Source organism: Clinocottus analis, unplaced genomic scaffold, assembly GCF_023055335.1.
Source record: "Clinocottus analis isolate CAN_PGR_092001 unplaced genomic scaffold, fCliAna1.0.p SCAF_9, whole genome shotgun sequence".
Classification (NCBI taxonomy): domain Eukaryota; kingdom Metazoa; phylum Chordata; class Actinopteri; order Perciformes; family Cottidae; genus Clinocottus; species Clinocottus analis.
The window spans coordinates 21,012,920-21,039,034 of record NW_027176251.1 but is presented as its reverse complement, the minus strand read 5'-3'; the positions used below and the strand labels follow the sequence as shown (position 1 = coordinate 21,039,034).

At 50.5% G+C, this 26,115-nt stretch overlaps 1 protein-coding gene across 1 annotated transcript; it reads right to left on the bottom strand.

Annotated features, from left to right (window-relative positions):
• Positions 1–380: 380 nt before the first annotated feature.
• LOC137781332 (E3 ubiquitin-protein ligase RNF19A-like) lies at positions 381–25,616 on the bottom strand. Its single transcript, XM_068570033.1, has 10 exons — positions 25,434–25,616; positions 13,183–14,144; positions 7,827–8,035; positions 6,417–6,561; positions 6,012–6,174; positions 5,309–5,423; positions 3,053–3,214; positions 2,546–2,759; positions 2,325–2,468; positions 381–2,199 (listed from the first exon to the last, which is right to left on the bottom strand). Exons 2-10 carry the CDS (start codon positions 13,863–13,865, stop codon positions 1,377–1,379), a joined length of 2,658 nt encoding a protein of 885 aa, XP_068426134.1. The 5' UTR covers positions 13,866–14,144; positions 25,434–25,616; the 3' UTR covers positions 381–1,376.
• Positions 25,617–26,115: the final 499 nt, after the last annotated feature.

The window sequence follows — 26,115 nt, the reverse complement described above, 5'->3', positions numbered from 1 at the left end:
TACTGACACTTTGTGCATCGCAGAACACGGATGTTAGAACAAACAGGTAACAGTGCAGCGGCCCGTCGGAGGCCTCGGGTTATTTGCGTAGCGTTTGTGGCGCGTGTAGAAAAACAGACGTCTGAGCGTCTGTCGCCGCGGTCCTCGCTCGCCCCCCACCGGGCGCAGGAGAGCGAGCCGCACGGTGTCGACAGGAGACGATGCAAAGGTATAAGATTTAACAAGAGCCTGAGTGCTGTCTTTGGTAGGCCGTTGAAAAGTCTTCATTTACCGTGTGTGTGTGTGTGTGTGTGTGTGTGTGTGTGTGTGTGTGTGTGTGTGTGTGTGTGTGTGTGTGTGTGTGTGTGTGTGTGTGTGTGTGTGTGTGTGTGTGTGTGTGTGTGTGTGTGTGTGTGTGTGTGTGTGTGTGTGTGTGTGTGTCACAGACGAGACTTTCTGCAACCTATAATGAGTGTTGAAGACACAGTGGAGAGAGAGAGGGAGACAGAACACAAACAGCTTCTTGAAGGCACCATGAGTTAACAAAGAAAGATATCAAAGCTCTCTCTTACTCGGTGAGGCGAGGCCATCAGCCTGAATAAATCACCTTTGAACAGGACAAAAACATTGTTCTTTTATACAATTTCACAGAATTGAACCAACCCATTGGTTAATTTCTTAATATAATGACTTTCAGCATTATCTTTGAAACCCGTGGCCTTCCAGAGACCGCTCTCCTAAAACTCATCGTTGCACGCCTCCCCGCGTCGTCGCGGCGCTAAAACACACACAGCTGACGGCGGCTGAACAAACATCCCTCCTGGTTGAGAGGGAACGCGGTTAACCAGCTGGAGGTGTGGCGGCGACGCCTCGTTTCAACCCAATATATATATATACGGGGAAAAGACTAGTGATAATAATTACAGAGCAGAACACAAAGGTTCCTCTGTTACTAAAGTTGGGAAGGAAGAAATAATAATAATAATAATAAAAAAAGGAAGGAACGAAGGAATCATAATGCCTGGACCCTGTTTGGAGTTCACTTCTGGAAAGCCGTCACATTAAGATTCCCGCATGGTGCTGCACCCCGAAAACAAACAAAAACAAGCGGCACAGTGGTTTCGTCGGCGCGGCCACAGATGCACCGGCGGCTCGACTCCGTACGACGAGTGAACCGTCAGGAGAGAAGGAAAAGGTAACGCACCGGGGAGAAACACCAGCGCTCACCACCTTAATGCTTCTTACACGCTGCCTGTTAATATTTCCCATGAGCCCTCTGGACCTCTGTTGCACTCTGGGAAGAAAGGAGGTTAAACTGAAAGCTGTGATCGTTAGTTCAGTGGCGGAAAAGATGTTTATTAAAACCATCGTCTGTGCAGCGCTTAAGGTCTTGAGACTCAGATGTCCGTCTGTATGCAGGAGTTCTTGGGCGGAGGCTGCTGGGTGTGGGTGGGGTGCTGCTGGGGCTGGGTGGGGTGCTGCTGGGTGGGGTGTGGCGGGTGCTGCTGCTGCTGCTGGTTGTTGTTGCTTTCCTTCAGCAGCTCTCTGGCGTTGCAGTGAGAGTCCGACTCGGCGGGGCAAACCAGGTTGACGTTTTCCGCCGTGATGAAGCAGAGCGGGGCGAGCTCCGGGGCGTGGCCTAGAGAGGAGGAGGTGGAGGTCGGGGAGTGGGGGGCGGGGCCCTGCGCGGAGGCCGAGGAGGCGGGGCAGGTCTCCAGGCGGTCGTTCTCCACCTCGGGCAGCGGGCTGACCGTGGCGAAGCGCGTGTGGTAGTCGCCGCCGCCGCCGCCGGAGCCGTGGCTGCAGGACGTCTTCATGCTCTCCAGGTCGGAGCAGCTGAACTCGGAGAAGTGGCTGGAGTGGGAGTCGGCCACGGACGGCAGGCTGCCGCTGAGCGACGGCGAGTCGAACTCGGAGGAGTTGGTGCTGCGCTGCTCCAGCAGCTGGGCGTCCATGTCCTCGCGCGTCTCGTTGATCTTGGTGCCGCCGCCCTTCTTGCGCAGCTTGCCTTTGCTCTTCTTGCCCCCCGAGCCGCAGGAGGACGAGCAGGACGCCTCCTTGGCCCACTTGGCCGGCGCGCCTCGGCCTTCGGCGGCGGCGCAGCCGCCGGAGGGGCAGGTCCAGCCGCAGCGCTCCTCCACGCTGCTGCTGCCGCTGTGGTGCCGCAGCTTGCCGGGTTTGGATTCGATGTCCACCTGGACCTCCATACTGCCGCCGTCTCTGGAGGGAGAGAGGGACGCATGAGACCGAGACGCCACAAACACTGGTAGCGTCACTTCAATCTATTAGAAATGAAAGTAACGCGATGCCTCAGTGTTCCCGTGACGTTCCCGCTTATATCTCACCTGTCGAGGGGCATGTAGGCGTTAAGAATGGATCCAGCCATTGCTTTGGTGCTGGCGTTGTCGCTGATGGCGCCCAGGCTGACGGTGCCAGACTCTCCGCTCAGACTGCAGCGCTCCTTCTGCACGTCGGCCTGCACCTCCAGCCTGGCGGGGGGAGGGAGGGTGTTTAGAGCGCGAAGTCCAAACCTTCACCCAACTTACCACGCCTTCTGCGTCGGTACCTGTTCAAGTAGTTGACCATGGCGCTGCCGGAGAGGCTGCCGGTGATGCTGGCCCCGGCCAGCGCCGTGGTGGACGCCGTCTCGCTCAGGTTGTCCCTGATGGCGCCCAGGCGGTCCATGTGGCTGCCGCTGGCGCTCAGGCTGCCCGTCAGCCCCCCCACGCTGCCTTCCCCGATGCTGGGGTTGTTCCTGGTGTCGGCCACCGACGTAGTGTCTACACAAAAGGTCAAGAGGACAGTTGAACCCATCAGAACATTCAGCCCTCGCAGGGACCCAAAGCAGCGCGGCATCTAGATTAAAAACGTTCTGATGGAAATGAAATGTGCAAAATTTCAACAAGGAGGTTTTGTTCCAAGAAGAGTTTTGGTTTCACAGAAGTGGCACAAAGAGGACATTCATCTAGAAGAGGAAGTGTGAAAGAACACGTGACATCTGTGAAACCAGCCACAGATCAAATCTGCTCTGGGATCAGTACATTCTCCTGCGTGCTGCCTCGGCGGAGCTCACCAGTGGCGGCCGCTCCGCTGCCGACGTTCATCTCGTTCTCGTCGTCGAATTCGATGCGGACGCCTTTTCCGTTCCCGGCTGAGACGCCGCAGCCGCCGCTCCGGCACAGCGAGATGGGCACCACGCCGTACACGTAGGCCAGCATGATGGGAACGCCGATGCCTGAGGGGGGCGGAGACACCACAGAGACGCCGCGACGCGTGAGCGCCGGGAACCAAGAGGCACGAAACAGGACGACCGCTGTGTTTTACCAACGGTGATGGAAAACATGAAGTGAAGGAAAGATGAGGACCAGAGAACTGCTCTCACACTCTTTCTCCTTATGACACAGGAAATAGAATCACACTCTGAACAAGTAAACCAGCGTCTGCAGACGCTGCTGAACGGTGCATCGCTCCAAACGCCGCAAAGAATTGTGGGACGTCTTTATCTCCTTTCCCTTCAGAAAGCAAAGGTCCAGTGTACTTAATGCTGAAGGAGATAAGAACGTAGCTCTGGAGACTCAACCAGCTCTTATCTCTGAGGCCTCTGATACCTCGAGGTCATTCTGCTGGAGCAACCTTCATGAGCAGGAAACTAAAAGACTGAGAAACAGTAGTAGTAGTAGTAGAAGTAGTAGTACAAGTATTAGTAGCACTAGTAGAAGTAGCACTATCAGTAGTAGCAGTAGCACTAGCAGTAGTAGCACTAGTAGCACTGGTAGCAGTAGCACTAGTAGCAGCAGCACTAGTAGCACTGGTAGCAGTAGCACTAGTAGCAGTAGCACAAGTAGCACTGGTAGCAGTAGCACTAGTAGCAGTAGCACTAGCAGCAGTAGCACTAGCAGTAGTAGCACTAGTAGCACTAGTAGCAGTAGCACTCGTAGCAGTAGCACTCGTAGCAGTAGCACTCGTAGTAGCAGTAATAGCACTAGTTGTAGTAGCACTAGTAGGACTAGTAGCAGTAGCACTAGTAGTAGCACTGGTACCAGTAGCACTAGTACCAGTAGCACTAGTAGCAGTGGCACTAGTAGCAGCAGCACCAGTAGCACTGGTAGCACTAGCAGCAGTAGCACTAGTAGCAGTAGCACTCGTAGTAGTAGCAGTAATAGCACTAGCAGCAGTAGCACTAGTAGCAGTAGCACTAGTAGTACTACTAGCAGTAGCACTACTAGCAGTAGCACTAGTAGCACTGGTAGCAGTGGCACCGGTAGCAGTGGCACTAGTAGCAGTGGCACTAGTAGCAGCGGCACTAGTAGCACTGGTAGCACTAGCAGCAGTAGCACTAGTAGTAGTAGCAGTAATAGCACTAGCAGCAGTAGCACTAGTAGCAGTAGCACTCGTAGTAGTAGCAGTAATAGCACTAGTAGTAGTAGCACTAGTAGCAGGAGCACTAGTAGCACTGGTAGCAGTAGCACTGGTAGCAGTAGCACTAGCAGCAGTAGCACTAGCAGTAGTAGCACTAGTAGCACTAGTAGCAGTAGCACTCGTAGCAGTAGCACTCGTAGCAGTAGCACTCGTAGTAGCAGTAATAGCACTAGTTGTAGTAGCACTAGTAGGACTAGTAGCAGTAGCACTAGTAGTAGCACTGGTAGCAGTAGCACTAGTACCAGTAGCACTAGTAGCAGTGGCACTAGTAGCAGCAGCACCAGTAGCACTGGTAGCACTAGCAGCAGTAGCACTAGTAGCAGTAGCACTCGTAGTAGTAGCAGTAATAGCACTAGCAGCAGTAGCACTAGTAGCAGTAGCACTAGTAGTACTACTAGCAGTAGCACTACTAGCAGTAGCACTAGTAGCACTGGTAGCAGTGGCACCGGTAGCAGTGGCACTAGTAGCAGTGGCACTAGTAGCAGCGGCACTAGTAGCACTGGTAGCACTAGCAGCAGTAGCACTAGTAGCAGTAGCACTCGTAGTAGTAGCAGTAATAGCACTAGCAGCAGTAGCACTAGTAGCAGTAGCACTCGTAGTAGTAGCAGTAATAGCACTAGTAGTAGTAGCACTAGTAGCAGGAGCACTAGTAGCACTACTAGCAGTAGCACTAGTAGCAGTAGCACTGGGAGCAGTAGCACTAGTATTAGTAGCACTAGTAGCAGTGGCACTAGTAGCAGTGGCACTAGTAGTAGTGGCACTGGTAATAGTAGCACTAGTAGCAGTAGCAGGAGCACTAGTAGTAGTAGCAGTAGCACTGGTAGCAGGAGCACTAGCACTAGTAGCACTAGCAGTAGTAGCACCAGCACTAGTAGCAGTAGCACTGGTAGCAGGAGCAGAACAGACTGACCGACAGTGACCGCTGCCACCACTGGAGACACGATGACGGACAGGCTCACTCCTCCAGCGATCACCAGGTTCCTCTTGTGGGTGGAGATGTCTTTGCCCTCGTAGCGGTTGTGGATCTGAGGGAGAGGAAGAGGGGAGCGATGAAAAAACTGGCAGAGAGATGGAGAAACCCCCAAAATGTACAGTGTCACGTGTAAGTGATATGACTGTAGAGCTGCGTTCCAGCTCGGACCAGCTTGTCTCCTGTTAGCGTAGCATCTGCTGCAGACGTCACTGAGCGGTGACTCAGCACAGCTGCTGCAACACGACACCCTGCACTTCACCAGCATGCAGATTTTAAAAGATTCATAAAAATCAAGAGCCAAGCGACATCCATCCGGCCGCATGTGGACTCAGATGTTCCACATGTGACCCTGTGAGTGCAGCCGGGTTGAGTCGAGGGGAAGGAAGCGCTTGTTGGCTCAGCGGGCTTCTTGGCAGGTTCAGGAGGGGGAATTCTGGAGAGGCTGAACACTTTCATTTCATTGTAATGACACACACACACACACACACACACACACAGAATCCAAAGTACATGGCGCTATAGGTCCTGGCTTTTATAACCCTTTAGTGACTGATTGATGCAGAATGTTTGTTGATCAGGGAGCAAAACCCTCCGAGCAGGAAACAGAGCGATGTCCCAGAATGCTTCAGGCGAGCCTCACCTTCCTCCCCACGTAGACTGGGATGCCGATGATCATGGCGGGGATGGCGATGCCCGCGATGAGAGCGATGCCGACGGGGGCGCCCACCAGAGTCCCCAGCTGCCACAGAATCTTCTTTTTCCTGCTCCACGGCTTCTTCCCCCAGAAAGTACAGCCGGACGGACTGAGAGAGGCACAGGGGGAGAGATGAGAGGAAACCATGGAGGCGGAGCTTCAGTCAGTCACAGCAACAGCTCTTTCAGTCCGAGTTAAACAACAGCTTCATAAACAACTGCATTCATGGATTCAGAGCGAGAACAACAACACTTGCTGTATAGGTTTCAAAATGTCTTTGAATAAAAGTGACACATTTTCACAACAGCAAAATCTGTGCATGAGTCCGTGCACGCGCCTGGACCAACTGACCTCAGGTAGTGCAGGTCCGAGATCTCCTTCATGCAGAGCCAGCAGAACTCGCAGCCGCAGACGGCGCAGGTCATGTGGTTGCAGCTGCCGTCGTTCATCTTGATGATGTAGGCGGCGCAGCGCGGACACGGCTTGATGTCGTCAGCTGAGAGGGAAAGAGCTGTCAGTGTTGAGTCTATGCTGCGTGTGTTAAAGCTGCATTCTCTCTCCTGACCACCAGGGGGCGACTCCTCTGGTTGTATAGAAGTCTATGCTGCATGTGTTAAAGCTGCATTCTCTCTCCTGACCACCAGGGGGCGACTCCTCTGGTTGTATAGAAGTCTATGCTGCATGTGTTAAAGCTGCATTCTCTCTCCTGACCACCAGGGGGCGACTCCTCTGGTTGTATAGAAGTCTATGCTGCATGTGTTAAAGCTGCATTCTCTCTCCTGACCACCAGGGGGCGACTCCTCTGGTTGTATAGAAGTCTATGCTGCATGTGTTAAAGCTGCATTCTCTCTCCTGACCACCAGGGGGCGACTCCTCTGGTTGTATAGAAGTCTATGCTGCATGTGTTAAAGCTGCATTCTCTCTCCTGACCACAAGGGGGCGACTCCTCTGGTTGCATAGAAGTCTATGCTGCATGTGTTAAAGCTGCATTCTCTCTCCTGACCACCAAGGGACGACTCCTCTGGTTGTATAGAAGTCTGATTCATGTGTTAAAGCTGCATTCTCTCTCCTGACCACCAGGGGGCGACTCCTCTGGTTGTATAGAAGTCTATGCTTCATGTGGTAAAGCTGCATTCTCTCTCCTGACCATAAGGGGGCGACTCCTCTGGTTGTATAGAAGTCTATGCTGCATGTGTTAAAGCTGCATTCTCTCTCCTGAACACCAGGGGGCGACTCCTCTGGTTGTATAGAAGTCTATGCTTCATGTGTTAAAGCTGCATTCTCTCTCCTGACCACCAGGGGGCGACTCCTCTGGTTGTATAGAAGTCTATATAAGTGACTCTACTTCTCTCTTGATGTATTCCCTCAGTAAACATTGTAAACATGAGTTTATTTCTCAATCTCTAGTTTCTAGTCTTCTTCTATACAGCATGATGTTCATTTAGTACATTATGGTCTGCTAGAGTCAAACAGACCATAATAAGGGGACGCTTTAGGGCGGGGCTACCAGGTGATTGACAGGTCAACACCATATACGGCATCTCTACGTCACATCTCATTCCAAATATTACTATAATACATGCTTCATTGGTGTCTTGAGTCTCTAAAGTGGCCGTCCACCAACCAATGAGGTCACTTCTTATTGATGGTTCTGCCCTATTCTGCCAATCCGTCTCCTACGCCGCTCCACCTGATCCAATGACCCGGGTGTAATCTCTGCTCAACAGAAGCTTTGACACAAACATGCGTGGCGTGACCGACCTGCAGTGCCGCTCTCCTGGCTGTAGCTGAGGGAGGACGAGCGCACCGTCCTCAGGCGCAGGCTCTGGGCCCTCTGCTGCCGCGCCGCGTCACACGTCTGGTTGGGGTGCCACAGCTGCTTGCAGTGGTAACAGAACTCTGTGCCGCAGCCCTCCCTGCCGCACGTGATCTTGGGACAGCTGGCGCACCCGAAAGCAATCACGGCGTACCTGGTGGGAGACAAAACGGGCGTTATTGTACCTGGTGGGAGGCTAACGGGCGTTATCGTACCTAGTGGGAGGCAAATGGGCGTTATCGTACCTAGTGGGAGGCAAACGGGCGTTATCGTACCTGGTGGGAGGCAAACGGGCGTTATCGTACCTGGTGGGAGGCAAACGGGCGTTATTGTACCTGGTGGGAGGCAAACGGGCGTTATCGTACCTAGTGGGAGGCTAACGGGCGTTATCGTACCTGGTGGGAGGCAAACGGGCGTTATCGTACCTGGTGGGAGGCAAACGGGCGTTATCGTACCTGGTGGGAGGCAAACGGGCGTTATTGTACCTGGTGGGAGGCAAACGGGCGTTATCGTACCTAGTGGGAGGCAAATGGGCGTTATCGTACCTAGTGGGAGGCAAATGGGCGTTATCGTACCTAGTGGGAGGCAAACGGGCGTTATCGTACCTGGTGGGAGGCAAACGGGCGTTATCGTACCTAGTGGGAGGCTAACGGGCGTTATCGTACCTAGTGGGAGGCTAACGGGCGTTATCGTACCTGGTGGGAGGCAAACGGGCGTTATCGTACCTGGTGGGAGGCAAACAGGCGTTATTGTACCTGGTGGGAGGCTAACGGGCGTTATCGTACCTAGTGGGAGGCTAACGGGCGTTATCGTATCTAGTGGGAGGCAAACGGGCGTTATCGTACCTGGTGGGAGGCTAACGGGCGTTATCGTACCTAGTGGGAGGCTAACAGGCGTTATTGTACCTGGTGGGAGGCTAACGGGCGTTATCGTACCGAGTGGGAGGCAAACGGGCGTTATCGTACCTGGTGGGAGGCTAACGGGCGTTATCGTACCTGGTGGGAGGCTAACGGGCGTTATCGTACCTGGTGGGAGGCTAACGGGCGTTATCGTACCTGGTGGGAGGCTAACGGGCGTTATCGTACCTGGTGGGAGGCTAACGGGCGTTATCGTACCTGGTGGGAGGCTAACGGGCGTTACCTGGCAGGAGTCCACGATAAAACACGGCACATTGATGGGGGAGCAGGAGGTTTATCTATAAGCACCGAGGTCGCAGGAACAAAACAATAGAGGTGCAAATGACAGTAGCCAAAGTGTTAGCTACAAGTAAACGTAAACATACATTTGGTAACACTTGATGCTAATGGTGCTGCGGTCACCAGTTTAATCTTCTTATACTGGTTTATTAGTGCGTTGCTAAAATGGCAAACTGGACTCCGCCTCCCTCTTCTCATCAGCAGTGCAGCTGGATCATCTGCACTCCTCACATGAACACTGATGCTTTGTGTGAATGTAAATCAGGTAATTGTGTTGTAATATATCTTGACCCATGTTTACAGTCTATGTGACCAGACGGCCGGAGCTCCGCCTCAGCAACGACGTCACCAGTCTGAACGAACGCTGTTGGCTTCATACGGCGTGTGAGAGCAGTGCAGAGACGCCTCTGTGAGCTAAAGAAAATACTAAAAAAATACTGGAGAAAACACTTGGAAGCTAAAGGGCAGCTTTGCTATTCTGCACAGCGAAGGCTGCATGTTTACCGTGACACTGCGGTCCGGACCAGCAGCCGGTAAATTAACACACCATGAGTGTGATCTTGTTTGAAGTGTCAGTTTTATTGTGTTAAGAAAGGTCTGGAGTAAAGTCAGTCTGCCTGGTGCTTTCAGCAGCGGCGTCTTCTGCAGTTGTGGATTTACAAGACACGGTGAACACCAGGCAGAGGCGTGATGCAACGTGTGACAGGAGAGCAGCTCGCGCTGACGGAGGGACGATTCCAAAAATAAGAAAAGTCCGTCTGCTTAAAGATGACAGCTGCAAAATGCTGGCTCGCCTCCGTCCTGAGGGAAACCCTGGAGCGCGACGTAGTACGCCGTGTGCCTGAATGGAGACCCCCGCCGCCCCCATATGTGGTCAGGTTTCAATCACAGCGTCTGGGAGACTTCCTCCACCAGGGATCGGTTTACTCCGCTGAGGGATTGAGTCTAGAATGCAGACAGACGGTGAGGAATAGCAGAGACGTGTAAGTTTGTTTTTTAAATCGCCGTCGGTAAACCACCAGACTAAACGCCACGCGGGCTCGGTGCTGCAGAAGATCTTCTGCAGGAGACCGGGCAGAAGTCAGGGAACGACGGCTGTGGTGCTGCGTCAACAACAACAACAACAACAACACACCAGATCTCTTTCTGTACAACTACTTCAAAAGCCCCCGATATGCATCATACCAACAACAGTAAGTGCAACAACAGAGGCCCGTGTTTGCCGAGGATTCGCTTGACTGGCAGGACGGGTGGGCCCGGGCCCAGACCCTCTGATCCCTGTACAGGCTGCACCTTGTCCAGGCTGCACCTTGTCCAGGCTGCACCTCGTCCAGGCTGCACCTCGTCCAGGCTGCACCTCGTCCAGGCTGCACCTCGTCCAGGCTGCACCTCGTCCAGGCTGCACCTCGTCCAGGCTGCACCTCGTCCAGGGTGCAGCGTGTTCAAGGTGCAGCCGATTATGTAGGCCAAATCACAGAAAGACTGAAGCTATCGACTCCAGGAGGGCAATGGTTACGATGCACACAAATAACTGCGTGGTATTGGCCAAAGCCTGTGTGTTGCAGGAAAGAGAAACAAACCAGAGGAAATGACAGAGCACAAGAAAGCTGCAGAGATGGTGAACAACGGAGTTAAAAGAACAAAGATCATATCTATTCTCTGACCACAGAGATTCTGACTCATGTGGACACAAAGAAGGACTCGTCACAGGACGACGGCGGTGTGCACAGCTGGATTCAGACAGAGATCCCTCTCATCTCATCAGGGAACCGATGGCAACTACAGCAGACACACCACAGAAACCTGTACACCGGTCAGCCACAACGCCAAATGAAGGTCAACCACCGTTTGCTCGGTGTCAGAGCCCCACAGAGGAAAAGAGGCGGACGAGCGAAGGCCAGGACGCCAATATAATATTAATACTTTCTACCGTAGAGAATCGCCAGGCGGCTTCCTCCTGCCGGTGACACGTAGCTTCATGGCTAACATGCTAGGTGGGTCTTTAAGAGGGCAGTGGTCCCAGTAATTAATAAATAAATCAATAAATATATATCGATCGTAAAATTTGGTTTATAAGCAAAAATTCTAAATTTCTGAACCTCCGCAGCGCTAGCTGTTAGCTTAAAAATTTCTCAGGAAAATAAAGTTAATAGTGACTAACTAGACCTGACCAGTACAGAGGACCTGACCAGTACAGAGGACCTGACCAGTACAGAGGACCTGACCAGTACAGAGGACCTGACCAGTACAGAGGACCTGACCAGTAGAAAGGGACCTGACCAGTACAGAGGACCAACAAGCACAGCGGGGAAACTAATCTTTTACGCCGCTAACCTTTTATCTCTTTTCAACCCTCAAAAATATATTGTGTGACTGCACTTACACAATGACAATTACTCTTTCTTCGTGTGTGTGTGTGTGTGTGTGTGTGTGTGTGTGTGTGTGTGTGTGTGTGTGTGTGTGTGTGTGTGTGTGTGTGTGTGTGTGTGTGTGTGTGTGTGTGTGTGTGTGTGTGTGTGTGTGTGTGGTCTGCTTGAGCATCCAATGAGGTATATTCATGGCCTACCTCATTGTTTTTAGACAGGCTCTGCACAGAGACAAGTCAAAGATTAGATGCTTCATAGAGAAACAAAGGTTGAGTGTTTACTCTCATTTCTAAAGCCTTCATAAGCGAATAGGCTTTCTTTGTTGGATCCCCAGACATTAAATCAGCTTTCTTCAGTGACCGGCTTGTGACCGGCACGAGAGCTACGAGGGTTGCAAACGTTCAGAGGTGCACAGGGAGGATGAACGAGGCTTCACTGCTGTGACTTCTGGAGAGCTCGTACTTGACAGATGCCCGCTCAACACAACTCCGTCAAGGTACGATGCTGATTTCATCTGTCAGCGCGTGGCAGCCTCCGCTTGACCCTGCGGGGCCTCGACAAGGTCGCGCTGACAGCTGAAGAGGAGCGACGAGCCGTCACTCAGGACGGGATCAGACGGCACAGCGGTCCGGCACCACTGGATCCCAGTTTGGGGGTTTGTCAGTATGACAGACACAACAGGAGCGAGCGCACGCCACGGGCCGCGTTTAAAATAATAAGGATTCAAATTTCAACTTCACCACTCGGCCGGTTGTTGTCAAAGCGACGACAGGTAAAAATAGAGACGGGGTGTGTGAGCGTGAGCTGCCGACAGGACAAACTGAGAGGAAATGCATGTTCTGATGGGTCGAACCGCTGCGCTCAGAGGGAACGCTCAAATGTCATTTTTGGCCACCGGGCAGGCTAGAAAAGTCTGGACTTTGTGTGGCTTGATTACACAATGCAGACACATTATTATGGGATGTCCTCACACTGAACGAAAAGGCAGAACTTTGTGTAATATGCGTTTCCCCCTCTCTGCATATCCTCTGTCCCCATCTTCTATTGTTGATGGAACTTTTCATCTTATATTCACTCTGGGAAAGTTATTTTTTACAACCATATGGTAACAAACTTAAACACTAAATCCCTTTCTTTATTTTTTCTTCTTCTTATGAGTATGGCCCAGGACAGGAGGGCTCCACAGCGGGTCATGAACACACCCAGAGCCCCATCGTAGCGTCTACTAAGCACCTGAGGAGAGCTGACGGCTGTTTGAAGGCCCACAAGAGCCACTTCCTGTTCACCTGCGGCCGTCTGGAGAGAAAAGAAGCATCCGCTGCCCACCTGACTTCAAAACTTCTTTCCTCTGGCTGTGAGACTCCTTAATACATCCCCCATCAATTATATAGATTCTTATTATTTGAAAGAGGTGCTAGAATCATTAATAAGATTTGGTGGAGTAACTTCTATCCAAGCAGAGAATAAAGTCACTCTCTCTTTGTGACTATGACTAGATTTAGGGGGAAATCTTGAAATGGACAGGATTTCTTTGGCTGAATGTCTTTAATTTGCGAGGCCACATACTTTATGTCACATCCTTAACAAACTCTCTCTGGTCTCTGACCACCTGGAGCTTGTCACAGCTCCTGTGACAGCATCAGAGCGAGCTGCATCAGAGCGAGCTGCATCAGAGCGAGCTGCATCAGAGCGAGCTGCATCAGAGCGCATGCGTTCGTGTATTTAAGTGCACTTCTTACCCGCAGTCCGGCGCGGGGCACCAGCGGCAGTCGGGATCGGTCACGAGCCACCTCCTCAGCATGAACTCCTCGTACTTCTCCATGAGCGCCCGGTCCCCCAGGATCATGCGGATGTCGTGCGGGTTGAAGCGCTCCGAGCACTCGGGGCAGCTGATGTTGACGCGCGACTCCGAGATCTCGATGCGCAGGTACTGGCGCAGGCAGTCGATGCAGGAGCGGTGGTGGCAGGTCATGATGTCCGGGAAGCTCTCCCTGCAGTGGCGCAGAAGGCACAGCGGGCACTCCAGCACCTCTGCCCCCACCCCGCAGGTGGAGGAGGAAGACCCTGAGGCAGATGAGGTGGAGGCGGCGGGGGCGGCGGCGGGGGCGGCGGCTCCGGCCGCAGAGAGGAAGGCAGAGTTCTTGTCGTTGCACATCTCAGAGTGGATGCTCTCGATGCTGGCGATGCCGTCCACCCCTCCCAGCCCCAGGGGCCCCGGGTGCTGCAGCTCTCTGGACCGCTGGCGCGCGGACTTGGACTCCCGACCTCGCCGTCTGAACAGCGAGGCCAGGGAGAGGCGCCTCTTCTTCGGGGCCTTCTTCACAGACGGCAGGGAGATGGAGGACGCGGTGGACTGCAGGTCCCGGTCAGAGCCCATCACCCCGCCGCTGCCGCGCAGCTGCCGGTGCTTCTGCAGGCTCATCTCCAGGGAGGGAGGGGAGGGGCGCGCCAGCGGGGAGCCGGGGCCGGGGAGCCGGTCCCTTGCATGAGCGGGGAGGTCCGGGAGCGGGATGGGGGAGGGGGTGAGGTGGTGGATGGGGGAGGGAGCGGGCTGTCCCGGGAAGGGGGACAGGGCCCCCGAGGGCCCGTCTGCACTTAAGACATGGTGGCTTCTCCTGATCAACCTCGTGGTCACATCTAACAGCCGGATTTTGGCGGAGGGGTGGGGGGGTCACCTACGGTGAAACTGACGCAACAGAACCTAGAGAGCAAAAGAGAAGGGAGATTTTAATGTATACATGTTCATAATCAATTTACAATAAACAGTGAGAATGAGACTGCAGCAAGCTTCCATTGAAGTCAACCTAACACAATAGACAACAGGGAATGTGGGGAGACAGCAGGCGACCAGAAACGTACAAACAAACACACGATGGGTCATCCTTGATCTGCAGCGCGTCGCAGTGTCACGCGTCAGTCTGTTGCTCGGCGCGTCAGTTCGTCGGCCGCAGCGCGAGTTGAAGAGGAGGCAAGTACTGCTGATGTTCCAAAAAGCAACACAATCCTGTCCAGCTGAAGTTGTAAAAACACCCAGTGTTTCAGCCGGCAGCGTTTTGCAGTTCCTGCATTTTTTTAAATTTATTTTTTTACACGTCTACACCTCTGGCCTACCGCCCCTTACCGATGCTGCAATGCTTATGCAATAAAGCAGTGCAGTGTTCCTGCATTCTGCTAAGTCAACCTGGCAGAGTGTGTCGGCCACAGGGCTGAGCTGAGAGGACCAAAGGTTGACAGCCCTGGGCGGCATTGGTCTGTGAGATCCACCGCGACATGCCCGGGCCCAGACCGTCCTACGACGTGTGAGAGTGCACGGCCGGGCGGCACTTTGCCTCTGTGAACCTGGCGCAGCAGCACTGCAGACGGCCATGCAGCACGGCAAAACGCCAGGTGACATGAGGACATTCAAGGGACATGAATGTCACAGCCCGAAATGAATCAGCTGACAACACGGCAAAATGATGTCAGGAGGAAGGTCAAACAAACTATTGTAAATATGTAATTTAGCTCTACAGGGCCAGAGCACGGTTAGAAGCAAATATAACATTAAATAATTAAAAACAGGGCTCAAAACGACCGAGAGGATTATGTTCCTCAAAGATCTCCTTCGAAGATGTGATCTTGCAATCTGAATTTTGAAAGAGCTGCGCTGGTTCGATTTCACAATTTCCTGTATGACAAAACACAAAACGCATTTGAAATCATGTTCGAGCGACGAGACACTCAAACACAAAATGATAATGGCAGATGGCTTCTGGGCCGTATCTCACTGGAGAGGCTCGACCACTTGTGAATTTCACACCTTCGAGAGGAGCCATGAGCAACAGAAGAGGGAGACGTGAACTTTAACGGTGCACAGCTGCAGAGGCCAAAGAAGCTGCAGACCAGTGTTGGAAGTGAGGACGATGACGCTTTGCAGCGTTGACTCGTTACTCGTGCACACATCGTGTCCAGCTGCACGTTGTTCTTCAGTTGTACAACAAACACAACTGGCTGCATCACCACTTCCTCATTTGTGAAGTCAACTCTTAAAGAACGATGACCAGCCGAGCCGTCGGGAATCTTGCCTTTTTTAATTTAAATGTTTTAATTGATCAGGCTTTCTAAGACACTATTGTCTACTCGTTGCATGCGGGATTGCGACAGATCAGATGGACTTTTGTAGAGAGAATAAAAGCCGGGCTTGGAAATCGTTAATTAAAATATACCATCGAAGTATTTTGGTCTCTTTAGCGGCCCGCTTCTTGAAAATTGCGCCGAGAAAGGTATCTGAAGGAGAGAGGCGATTATTTATAATCGTTTCAGATGAAATCCATGCTAGCCAATAAGTAATGAAAACCATGTGCTGTACACCGAAGCTCAGGACTCCAACGAGCATGACCTACTCACAATAGTTAACGTTGATTGAATGAATAATGTTGGGTTACTTTCCTTAATTTCATAAACGATTCAGGATTTTTGAGGTAGTGGGCTTAACCTGTATGCAGAAAAAGAAGACGATGGCGCATTCGAGCAGTGATCTGGACAACGATGAGCGCGACAACCTCGACCTCCCTCAGCCTTCAAGTGCGGCTCGGCCTCAGAGGCAACAACCTGGACAAACCATGAGACACCTGTGTGACCGTGTTTTAGAGTCCAGATCATCGACACCAGGACAAACAAGCGCGTGTAACATTGTGAGGTGTTGACCAGGTTAAACTCTGTGTTCTCCCCCACAGACCCAGCCTCTCTGTGGTTCTACATCGGTGCCGTGTGTTCCTGCAGACGAGGTGGAGAACTAATGGCTGTTATGTTAAGTGAGAGCGCTGCTGCTGAGAGATCCAGCTCGCTCACCGGGTGTCCGTGCCCGACTGTGTGTTTACCGGTGTCTTTGGTTACTCCTCGGCTAAGAACCGCCCTGTGGTTGGAAACGCACACAGAGCGGTGCCAAGGTACACACACCCGTCATCTACCACACAAGCCGGGGCCTGCAGAGCATGCTCCCTCACGCCTTCTGGAAATGTGCATGCTTCATAAGCACAGAGGCCGTAAAACCACCTCAGTCAAACCAAAAAGATCAGGAAGAGCACCGAGCGCAGCACCTCTACAGCTGAACCCAGTTTAGTAAAGACCCTGTGTATGAATGTAGCAGAGAGCTGTCAATCACCTCGTAGCCCCGCCCTAAAGCGTCCTATTATTATGGTCTGTTTGACTCTAACAGACCATAATGTACTAAATGAACATCAGGCTGTATAGAAGAAGACTAGAAACTAGAGATTGAGACATAAACTAATGTTTACAATGTTTACTGAGGGAATACATCAAGAGAGAAGTAGAGTCACTTATATAGACTTCTATACAACCAGAGGAGTCGCCCCCTGGTGGTCAGGAGAGAGAATGCAGCTTCAACACATGAAGCATAGACTTCTATACAACCAGAGGAGTCGCCCCCTGGTGGTCAGGAGAGAGAATGCAGCTTCAACACATGAAGCATAGACTTCTATACAACCAGAGGAGTCGCCCCCTGGTGGTCAGGAGAGAGAATGCAGCTTCAACACAAAGCACAGACTTCTATACAACCAGAGGAGTCGCCCCCTGGTGGTCAGGAGAGAGTGCAGCTTCAACACAAAGCACAGACTTCTATACAACCAGAGGAGTCGCCCCCTGGTGGTCAGCAGAGAGAATGCAGCTTTAACACATGAATCATAGACTTCTATACAACCAGAGGAGTCGCCCCCTGGTGGTCAGGAGAGAGAATGCAGCTTTAACACATGAAGCATAGACTTCTATACAACCAGAGGAGTCGCCCCCTGGTTGTCAGGAGAGAGAATGCAGCATTAACACATGAAGCATAAACTTCTATACAACCAGAGGAGTCGCCCCCTGGTGGTCAGGAGAGAGAATGCAGCTTTAACACATGAAGCATAGACTTCTATACAACCAAAGTCGCCGCCCCCACACTTTCTCATAGGCTTTCCTTTTTAGAAGGTTCCCCAGATCCAGCAGGGTTCTTCCTGAAGGGCTGAGGGTCAACCTGGAACCAGATGCTTCTGTACAGAGGATTCCACTAAGAACCCAAGGATTGTTGAAATCATGGGTGTTAAAATGTCCTTCCAGCCAACACCCTCCAAAAACTGTGATAGTGAACCATTATTGTGGATTGCACTGCACCACATCGGCTCTTTAGGAGCCTTATGGGAACCTTGGGTGTGTTCCAGATGAAACCCTTGGAATAGAAAAGGGCATTGGCCTTACTGTGCCGATGTGTTGTAAACACACTAGAGCACATTTGTGAACCTGTGGCGCACATGGTGCCTGATACAGTGGGCTTTAAAGAACAGACGTTTAACATTCAACACAGTCCAGTCCGAGTTTGTCAAGTTGTTGATATTTTTGCAGAAAGGAAACAATAAAAGGGTCAGGAAAGCAGCAAAAGATCATTCCAGATATCCAGTTCAGCTTCATGCATCATGATGTTGAGCGTTGGTCCACCAGCACCGCTGGCATTGCAGGATATTACAGTGTGGAGTAAACAAGAGAGTGAAAGGCTAATGGTTTGCACTCATCCATGAAGAGACGAATGCAGGTCAGGTGCTTCGTCATGACCTTCGTGTCCGTCACAGGGCCACAGACGCATCTAAATCAGCCACGGTGTGTTATCGCTGCCGAGCAGAGAGCCGTGCGTAGAGAGGACTGATGATGCAGGTAGACTGGGCGAGGCCGTCTCATCTGAAGGCCCTGGCCGGGTCCCACTCACAAAACAGCTGAGTCAGCAGTAAAGGCTTTTCTCAGTGAGGCTATAACCTGAGCTAAGAGAGGCAGAAGGGGGGGGTGGACGAGATATGAAGGAAAAGGCAAGTTCAGGATAAACAAGACAAAATGAGAGCGAGTAAGACAGAAAAAAAACTATTTGTAGACATGAATACGGACGGAGGGAGAAGCAAATGGAAACTGTGAGGAATTGTTAGCTCCCCCAGGACATATTGCTGCTTGGCAGCTTTCCACTCAGTGCATTTCCCCTCCTCGATCAAGTGACATGTCGAAAGGAGAAAAGTGAACAAGACAAAAGGAGAGAAAATAGAGCACTCTCGATAACTCCACTTTCCCCCGCCCTCTTAAATGAGAGACTGTGTATTGGCGCTGTGCGATAGGGATAAAATAACATACTTTATAAACACTTCTGCTAAAAAGAGGCGATAACATCCAGAGGGAGGTCATTTTGAATTGGCGTGTTTCCACAGATTTAAGCAATAGTGATGTTGGGTTTAGGGGTCAAGGCCCGGGTCAAGTTTGGTATGGTGGGAGAAAAACACCAAGAAATGCATCAGTATACGCTTCCTTGTAGCAAGCTTGTAGAGTTGTTTTCCTGCGTCAACAACAGATGAAATGGGGACTTAGGGAGCCTTTTGCCAACAATAGCCCATTCATTTTAAAACACGAACATTTCAAAACATGGATACGTCACACTACCATCACTGAACAAACACTTTGACAAACGGCAACAGGTCACAAAGGCCTATAAAACTGAAATTGAATTAAAAATACAGGTAGCTCCCCCCAGGAAACCGCAGGTGGGTTGTCTCGCTCCGGCCTTTCACTTGAGCTCCAAGCCACACCAAATCAGCAATATATTCTGCGTGCAGCGGCGATATGGCAAGTTCAAAGAATACCGGGAAAAAGACAATGTCTGTGTGCATGCACAAGCACCAGGAAGTGAGAGACGGAAAGAGAGCCGGAGCTTTTCCTCGGGGTCGGAGTTCATGGGGCATTCCAGACAGAACAGATCCAGAGCCGACCTCAGCTGACCGGCTGCAGCAGCCTGCAGAGCCCGACTGGCTCTGAACACAAGCTGAGCTCCACCAACACTCTGAAATGCAATGACGCAGATTTCCCTTTCACAAGAATTTACGCTTTGTACCCTGGAATAGATATTTTTCTATTTACCAATATGAATATGGGAAGATATTCAACATATGGTCAAATGCAAAAAGGATTTAGGCTCAAGCTACTTTTGGTGTGGTCCAACACGTTGATCAGACTTTATCGTAGAACATAAGAAATGCATTTCATTTCCAAAGGTTTAATATGTTGATGTCTGTGATGCAACAGCAGGATAAACTGTGCCTGGCATATTGCCATTTGAGAAATGGAAACTTTTTCATTATGTTGATGCTAGTCATGACAGTGACACCATCAATGAAAAACAGATGTTTCATGCGTTTGGCCGAAGTAGTGGGGAGAATTAAAACCTACTCACCCGACCCAGTTCAGACCATATCGCGTGAAGTCCATTTGAACCTGTCCTCATAGTTTGGATATGTGTGCATGTACTTTAAGTGAGAAACTACAGAGATCAATAGGAGTTTGTAGTGTAAAACAGTTAGAAAGAGTGAAGTGGTCCCTTCAACATAAAGAAACATCTTTCTCGTACACATAAAACAAACCAACTAACCAAACAATGAGTTCAGACATTTTAAAGTTCCCACTGAATTATTTCCCAACCATTGTTGACTCTCTGGTTAAACATAAGCCCGGTCAGGCCGACTGAAGGAAAAGGTAATTACAAAGGGCAAACCTCTCCATATCCAAGCCTGGTCTCTTCCTCTGGAAATCATCACCACGTCGTCCGACCACACGGAGACGACCACCGTGGATTGAACGCCGTATTCCACTCAGCTGATAATTGATTCTCTTCTAACAGTGGCGCATTTCAACTGTACGGCTCAACCTGCTTCTAGTACAAAGGTACTTTTAGTCATTTTGTTTTCCACTGCAGACATGATCTTAAACCTGACACAGTCACACAACAACAACGGGTTCCCTCTCGCTGGATCCTTTTCTTTGGAAACCAAACAGAGGATTGTCTGTATAGTCAGTAGGCCAGTGTATTAAAAAAATGCTTGACTGTGGATGGTAGCTTGGCTATTTCAAAATGTTGGGTTTTTGCAGGATGTCCCTAACCAGTCAGCAGAGTTTCAACTCAACCTTTTAGTTCGGCTCAGCTAGCTTGGAACCTCAAAGTAACCGGTACTATCCCCAACTTTTGTCAATGAAAAACAGTGAAGCGCAAGTGTAAACCAGTAGAAACTCATGAGTTAGCTGTAAGCTGGAACAACATGTGTTGAACCCACCAACAGACAGGAGGTGAAAGCTCCACGAGGGCCGAGCAGAGACACAACAGGACTAAAGAGAGACCAGTACGTGGAGAGGTCCAGAGACAAGGGGACAACAGTGATGGCCGGCTGGGAACCAGACAGGTACGCAGACAAATGGGAGCAGTGATGAAAATGCAGCAGCTGAGCCAGTGTATTCAGCCAGTGGGTATCAGTCCGACTGCATTCCTGGCCCGTCTGTCTCCTGTGTAATGCTGCCTCGGTGCACATTCCTGGGATTCTCGGGGGCTGGGACAGTCGCTGCATCAGTGAGGTTTCCCACTGCACCATGACGGACACAGCCAAACCTGCTGGCAGGCCGATGTGGATGAAAGTCAGACAGCAGCCGTCCGGTTTACCCGGAGCGTGGAACCAGCTGAAAACCGGTGAGGCATGTGGTCGGTGGTTGCATCTAAGCGAAGGGTTTCACTGACCGGTTTACGGTGGTTCAAACAGAGGAGAAGTGAAAGCATGTTTGTCCTGCGTTGTGTTTTGAATCTGACCCTACGAGACGCAAAGGATTGAAAGCCGTGCAAATAAGAAGCACAACAGCAGCGTGAACAGGGGAGGCATTGTGCCGCGTACAAAGAGAGGCAAGGCTGGCCGATGGGGAGAAGAACGGCAAAAAAGTTTCCAACCCCAACAAAGCCAGTACAGTCCCCCCACCCACCCACACTTCACTCAAGTGGGGAGGAAATGAGGTAAGCATCCTGGCATTTCAGCTCAGCTGAGAGAGCTAAAAGTGAGGGGAGAGGGTGTGAACTAGAAAGGAATGGATCGGGAAACTGGGAGGGTGCGATACATTTCCCCTGGTCAGACATTAAGCCCGCCTCCTCCCATTAAGCCCACTTCAGTGTTTTTCAATGTGGATTTTCTTCCTTTTCACTTTTGAACCATTTTCCTTCTGAATTTTGACGTCACTTGATGAATCAGCTCCATAACTCAGATAATCAATTGCCAAATTTAAATATCAGCAATATTGCATTGCTTCTGGATATGCTTATAGTCTAGCCTCACATTAGTAGCTTTTTTCTTTATTGTTCAGATGGGTTTTAGTTCAAGATGATTAAAAATGTGATAGAACTACAGTTGAAGGCAACTGAATCTACCAGCTGCATCCTAAAATTGACTCATTGACTAACCCACACTCTTCTCACAGCGTAGGAAAGAACATAAACCTAAATACTCTCTCCTGACCACCAGGGGGCGACTCCTCTGGTTGTATAGAAGTCTATGCTTCATGTGTTAAAGCTGCATTCTCTCTCCTGACCACCAGGGGGCGACTCCTCTGGTTGTATAGAAGTCTATGCTTCACGTGTTAAAGCTGAATTCTCTCTCCTGGCCACCAGGGAGCGACTCCTCTGGTTGTATAGAAGTCTATATAAATCTACTCTCTTGATGTATTCCCTCAGTAAACATTGTAAACATGAGTTTGTCTCAATCTCTAGTTTCAAGTCTTCTTCTATACAGACCAAAAAGCAGGGGACGCTTTAGGGCGGGGCTACAAGGTGATTGACAGGTCACATGGCGTCTCTACGGCACTCCTTCGCATTCCACATATGTTGACGACCGTTTATCGGATGCAAAAAAGACAAGACGACGACGGCCGCATTCCAAAATGGCGACGGTGAAAAAAGTCAAGGCTTCATAACAGCGGTCCACAAACCAATTGGTGTTGTCATGAGGACTACGTCCAATTCTTATTTACAGTCTGTGGGTCCAACGGCCCCTCAGCCTCACTCTCTGCTCAGGAGAAGCACAAGCTAACGAGCTAGTCATCCATCTCCATTAAGTTTTTGTACTCGTCAAATGAACACGGAAAACAAATGAATGTCCGTTCCACTCAAACTGCCACCCTGCTTCAATGCATCAGCAATGTATGCATGCGGTGGAGCACAATGAGGTGGGTGCCTGGTCATTCATGCATAAATGCAAGTCATGATCACCGGCAGCAGCCCGACGTGACCGGCCACCACCAGCTCGCCTTGCAGCTGTGTTTACCACGGCCCTGACAGAGCACAGGCCATGCCGCCCCGCTGGGCTCGTGACCTTTCTCTGGAAGAACACACAGGTCTGCACAACATGCTGCTAAGCCATGGGAGGCCTCTCGCACCCAAATACTAACTCCTCTGGAGGGATGCGCAGCACACATAGGACACACAACAAATGTGGCCTCATCAGTGTGGTGCAGAGTCTTTCTTAGACAATTGTAGGGCTGACTGATAGTAAGGTCAATTATATGTTTGTACCCTGATCCAACCCATCCATACACTTGTCTTGCCCAAGAACACATTGAAGTGGACTCGTGAAGCAGGGGATCGGGCCACCGGTCCTCAGATTGAAGGACGACCCGCTCCTGTGGACCCAGTTGTTGCTGTATGCAACTAAGTATATTTTTGGCAAGGCTCAACCGTGACTGATGCCAGTTTGCCATTGGCAACCATTTTGAGAAACAATTGTGACCTTTGCTTGCCATCAGTGGAAACCACTTTGAAACAAACCAACAGGGACAGCAAACAGAGAGAAAACTTGTTGTAATGTGTGTTAATATGTTGCCGTTAGTCAGACGAGCAGCAGAAGACGCTGGACGTGCGTCAACTTGTGTGCGGAAAGCACCTTTAAGAGACAATGGCGATGCTTGAATAGTTTGACTAATCAAACTGACAAAACACAAACTACAAAGAGTTTGTTCAGCTGCTGTTTGAAAGCTTCTTTCATGTCCCGTTCCCATCAGCGGCTGATGTTTAACTGCATTGTGTCCTGATTACTGAAAACACATAGGTGACCAAAAGCTGAGGGCCGGTTGCCAACCACTTCAAGAAGTTTGTGTTGAGCTCCGTTTGGGGCAATTCATTCTGCAAATATATTACTAATGAGTTGCAACACTGTGGGCAACAAACTATGAAATAATAAATTAAATGTAAAATGTTTCTCAGTTCATTTATTTGCATGATAGCAATGGGTTTTATAACTTAATGCATTTTGCAATTACAACAGTAGTGGTTACAACAGTTTTAATCAACTATTCTCATTAATGTTGTTTTGCAATATTGGAATATCATTATGACAACATAGTTATACAGGCCCAACACTTAACATGTGTAAACTGTATTTCTATGGTAGAGAATGGCTCAACTTGACCAAAGTAAATATGAGAGAGTTGTACTGTGTTGATGTCATTCAGGCTCAGTTTGTTCTCAATGTGGCCAAACAGAACATGGATTGAGCTAAGGTTCCCACAATGAAGAGAACCCAGATGATGAAGAGAACCCAGAGGATGAAGAGAACCCAGAGGATGAAGGGAACCCAGAGGATGAAGAGAACCCAGAGGATGAAGAGAACCCAGAGGATGAAGGGAACCCAGAGGATGAAGAGAACCCAGAGGATGAAGGAAACCCAGAGGATGAAGGAAACCCAGAGGATGAAGAGAACCCACCCAGAGGATGAAGAGAGCCCAGAGGATGAAGAGAGCCCAGAGGATGAAGAGAACCCAGAGGATGAAGAGAACCCAGAGGATGAAGGAAACCCAGAGGATGAAGGGAACCCAGAGGATGAAGGGAACCCAGAGGATGAAGAGAACCCAGAGGATGAAGAGAACCCAGAGGATGAAGAGAACCCAGAGGATGAAGAGAACCCAGAGGGTGAAGGAAACCCAGAGGGTGAAGGAAACCCAGAGGATGAAGGGAACCCACCCAGAGGATGAAGAGAACCCAGAGGATGAAGAGAACCCAGAGGATGAAGAGAACCCACCAAAGGGGAATAAAGAGAACCCAGAGGATGAAGAGAACCCACCAAAGGGGAATAAAGAGAACCCAGAGGATGAAGAGAACCCACCCAGAGGATGAAGCGAACCCAGAGGACGAAGAGAACCCACCCAGAGGATAAAGAGAACCCAGAGGATGAAGAGAACCCAGAGGATGAAGAGAACCCAGAGGATGAAGAGAACCCACCCAGAGGATGAAGAGAACCCACCCAGAGGATGAAGAGAACCCACCCAGAGGATGGCAGCGTGTGGCTGCATAATTCACAACAATGACGGGGCGAATGCAGAGTGGACTACAGTAACTGGACTGTGCTCAGTCTGGTTCCTGGGAGCAGCCTCGCTGGGTGGCAGCTGGAGTTTTCCCCTCCGCTGGACAGTCAACACTTCCACTACCTTCACTTCTAGATTTGGGGAAGGGTTGATTAAAGAGCAGCAGCTTCATACACATATCCAAGTCCGAGCTATCAGATGCAGCATGACACGGGTGATTCAAGCACCAGGGTCGTTCTTATCCTGCCTAAAACATCCCTTTCCGATTCATATGGTTTACTGCAAGTGACATGTATAGTCTTCACGACTTCATAGCTGCTGATCCATATTTACACTGTGTGCGCTTCTCAAGAAAACCACCGTAACGGAGTGGTGGTCTCCATCTTTATCTTGGCAGGTAAAGTTATTCCACCAAAGGCTGTGACATCTAACCCACCCAGCAGCTTCTCGCCAGAGAGCTACACTCGGGACGTGTCAGGTCTACCGGATCCCGGTCTACCGGATCCCGGTCTAGGTTCCGCTGCCGAGGTTTAACTTGAGGAGTAATCACAGCTTGCGGACGCGTCCCTCCTCTCCGCCGTCTCAGCAGCGTCGGTGGTAGCAGGGGGAGCTAGATACCGAGAGTTCGTGGTGTTTAATGTCAGCTTACGTCACCTCACGCACGGCCACCAGCTGGTTTCACGTGTCCGGGCGGGACAATAGTCCCCCAGACTGCCGCTCGGAGCCAGCGGACCCGTCCTGCGGTTCCTCCGCGTGCCTTACCAGCAAACGGACGGTAACGCGTTAGCCGCTGGCTAGCAGGGTTAGCTTTGAACCGAGGAGAACGTACCGTCTCCTTCTGGTGGCTCCGGTCCCGCAGACGAAAGGAACCGTTCTGCCGTCCGAAAGCGGGTTCCGGCTGGTTCCTCGGTGGCCCCGGTGCAGTGCCGTGAATCCCGTGTTTGCCTCGGTCTCCGGTCCCACCTATCCGGTCCGTTTCAACGACAACAGCTCTACAGAGCTCCCTCTGTTGTTTACTGCTCTCGTTCTAGCTGAGAAATTCAAATCGTATCGCGAGATTTGGACCCGAGTTTCAGAGGCCGCTCGCGCAGCGCTGGAGGTTCAAGCGCCACACTTTGGTTTTCACAGGAGCTCAGATGTACTATTCTTATGATTATTACAACAATCATACATTTGGTCATGCTACAAATTGATTGTGATGTTAATAATGATACAATAAGTTAGTATAATCAACCAAAAAATAAGAGTGTCACTCACAACCACCTGCTATTCTTTACTTTAGCTGTTCTATATTTATTGTCTGTTGGGTGTACACTATGTTGCTTATTAAATCAAATCTTTGACCTATACCTCAAAAGTATAGTGTCATCTCCAAGCTCGGGGACTTCAAATTATTTATCAGCTTGTAATACACAGCCCCTCATAAATACCATTAATAACTTGTAATAATAAATCTGAGCTCAAATTGAGTTGCTTCACAGCGCATGAAGAATTGTGGATGACAATATATA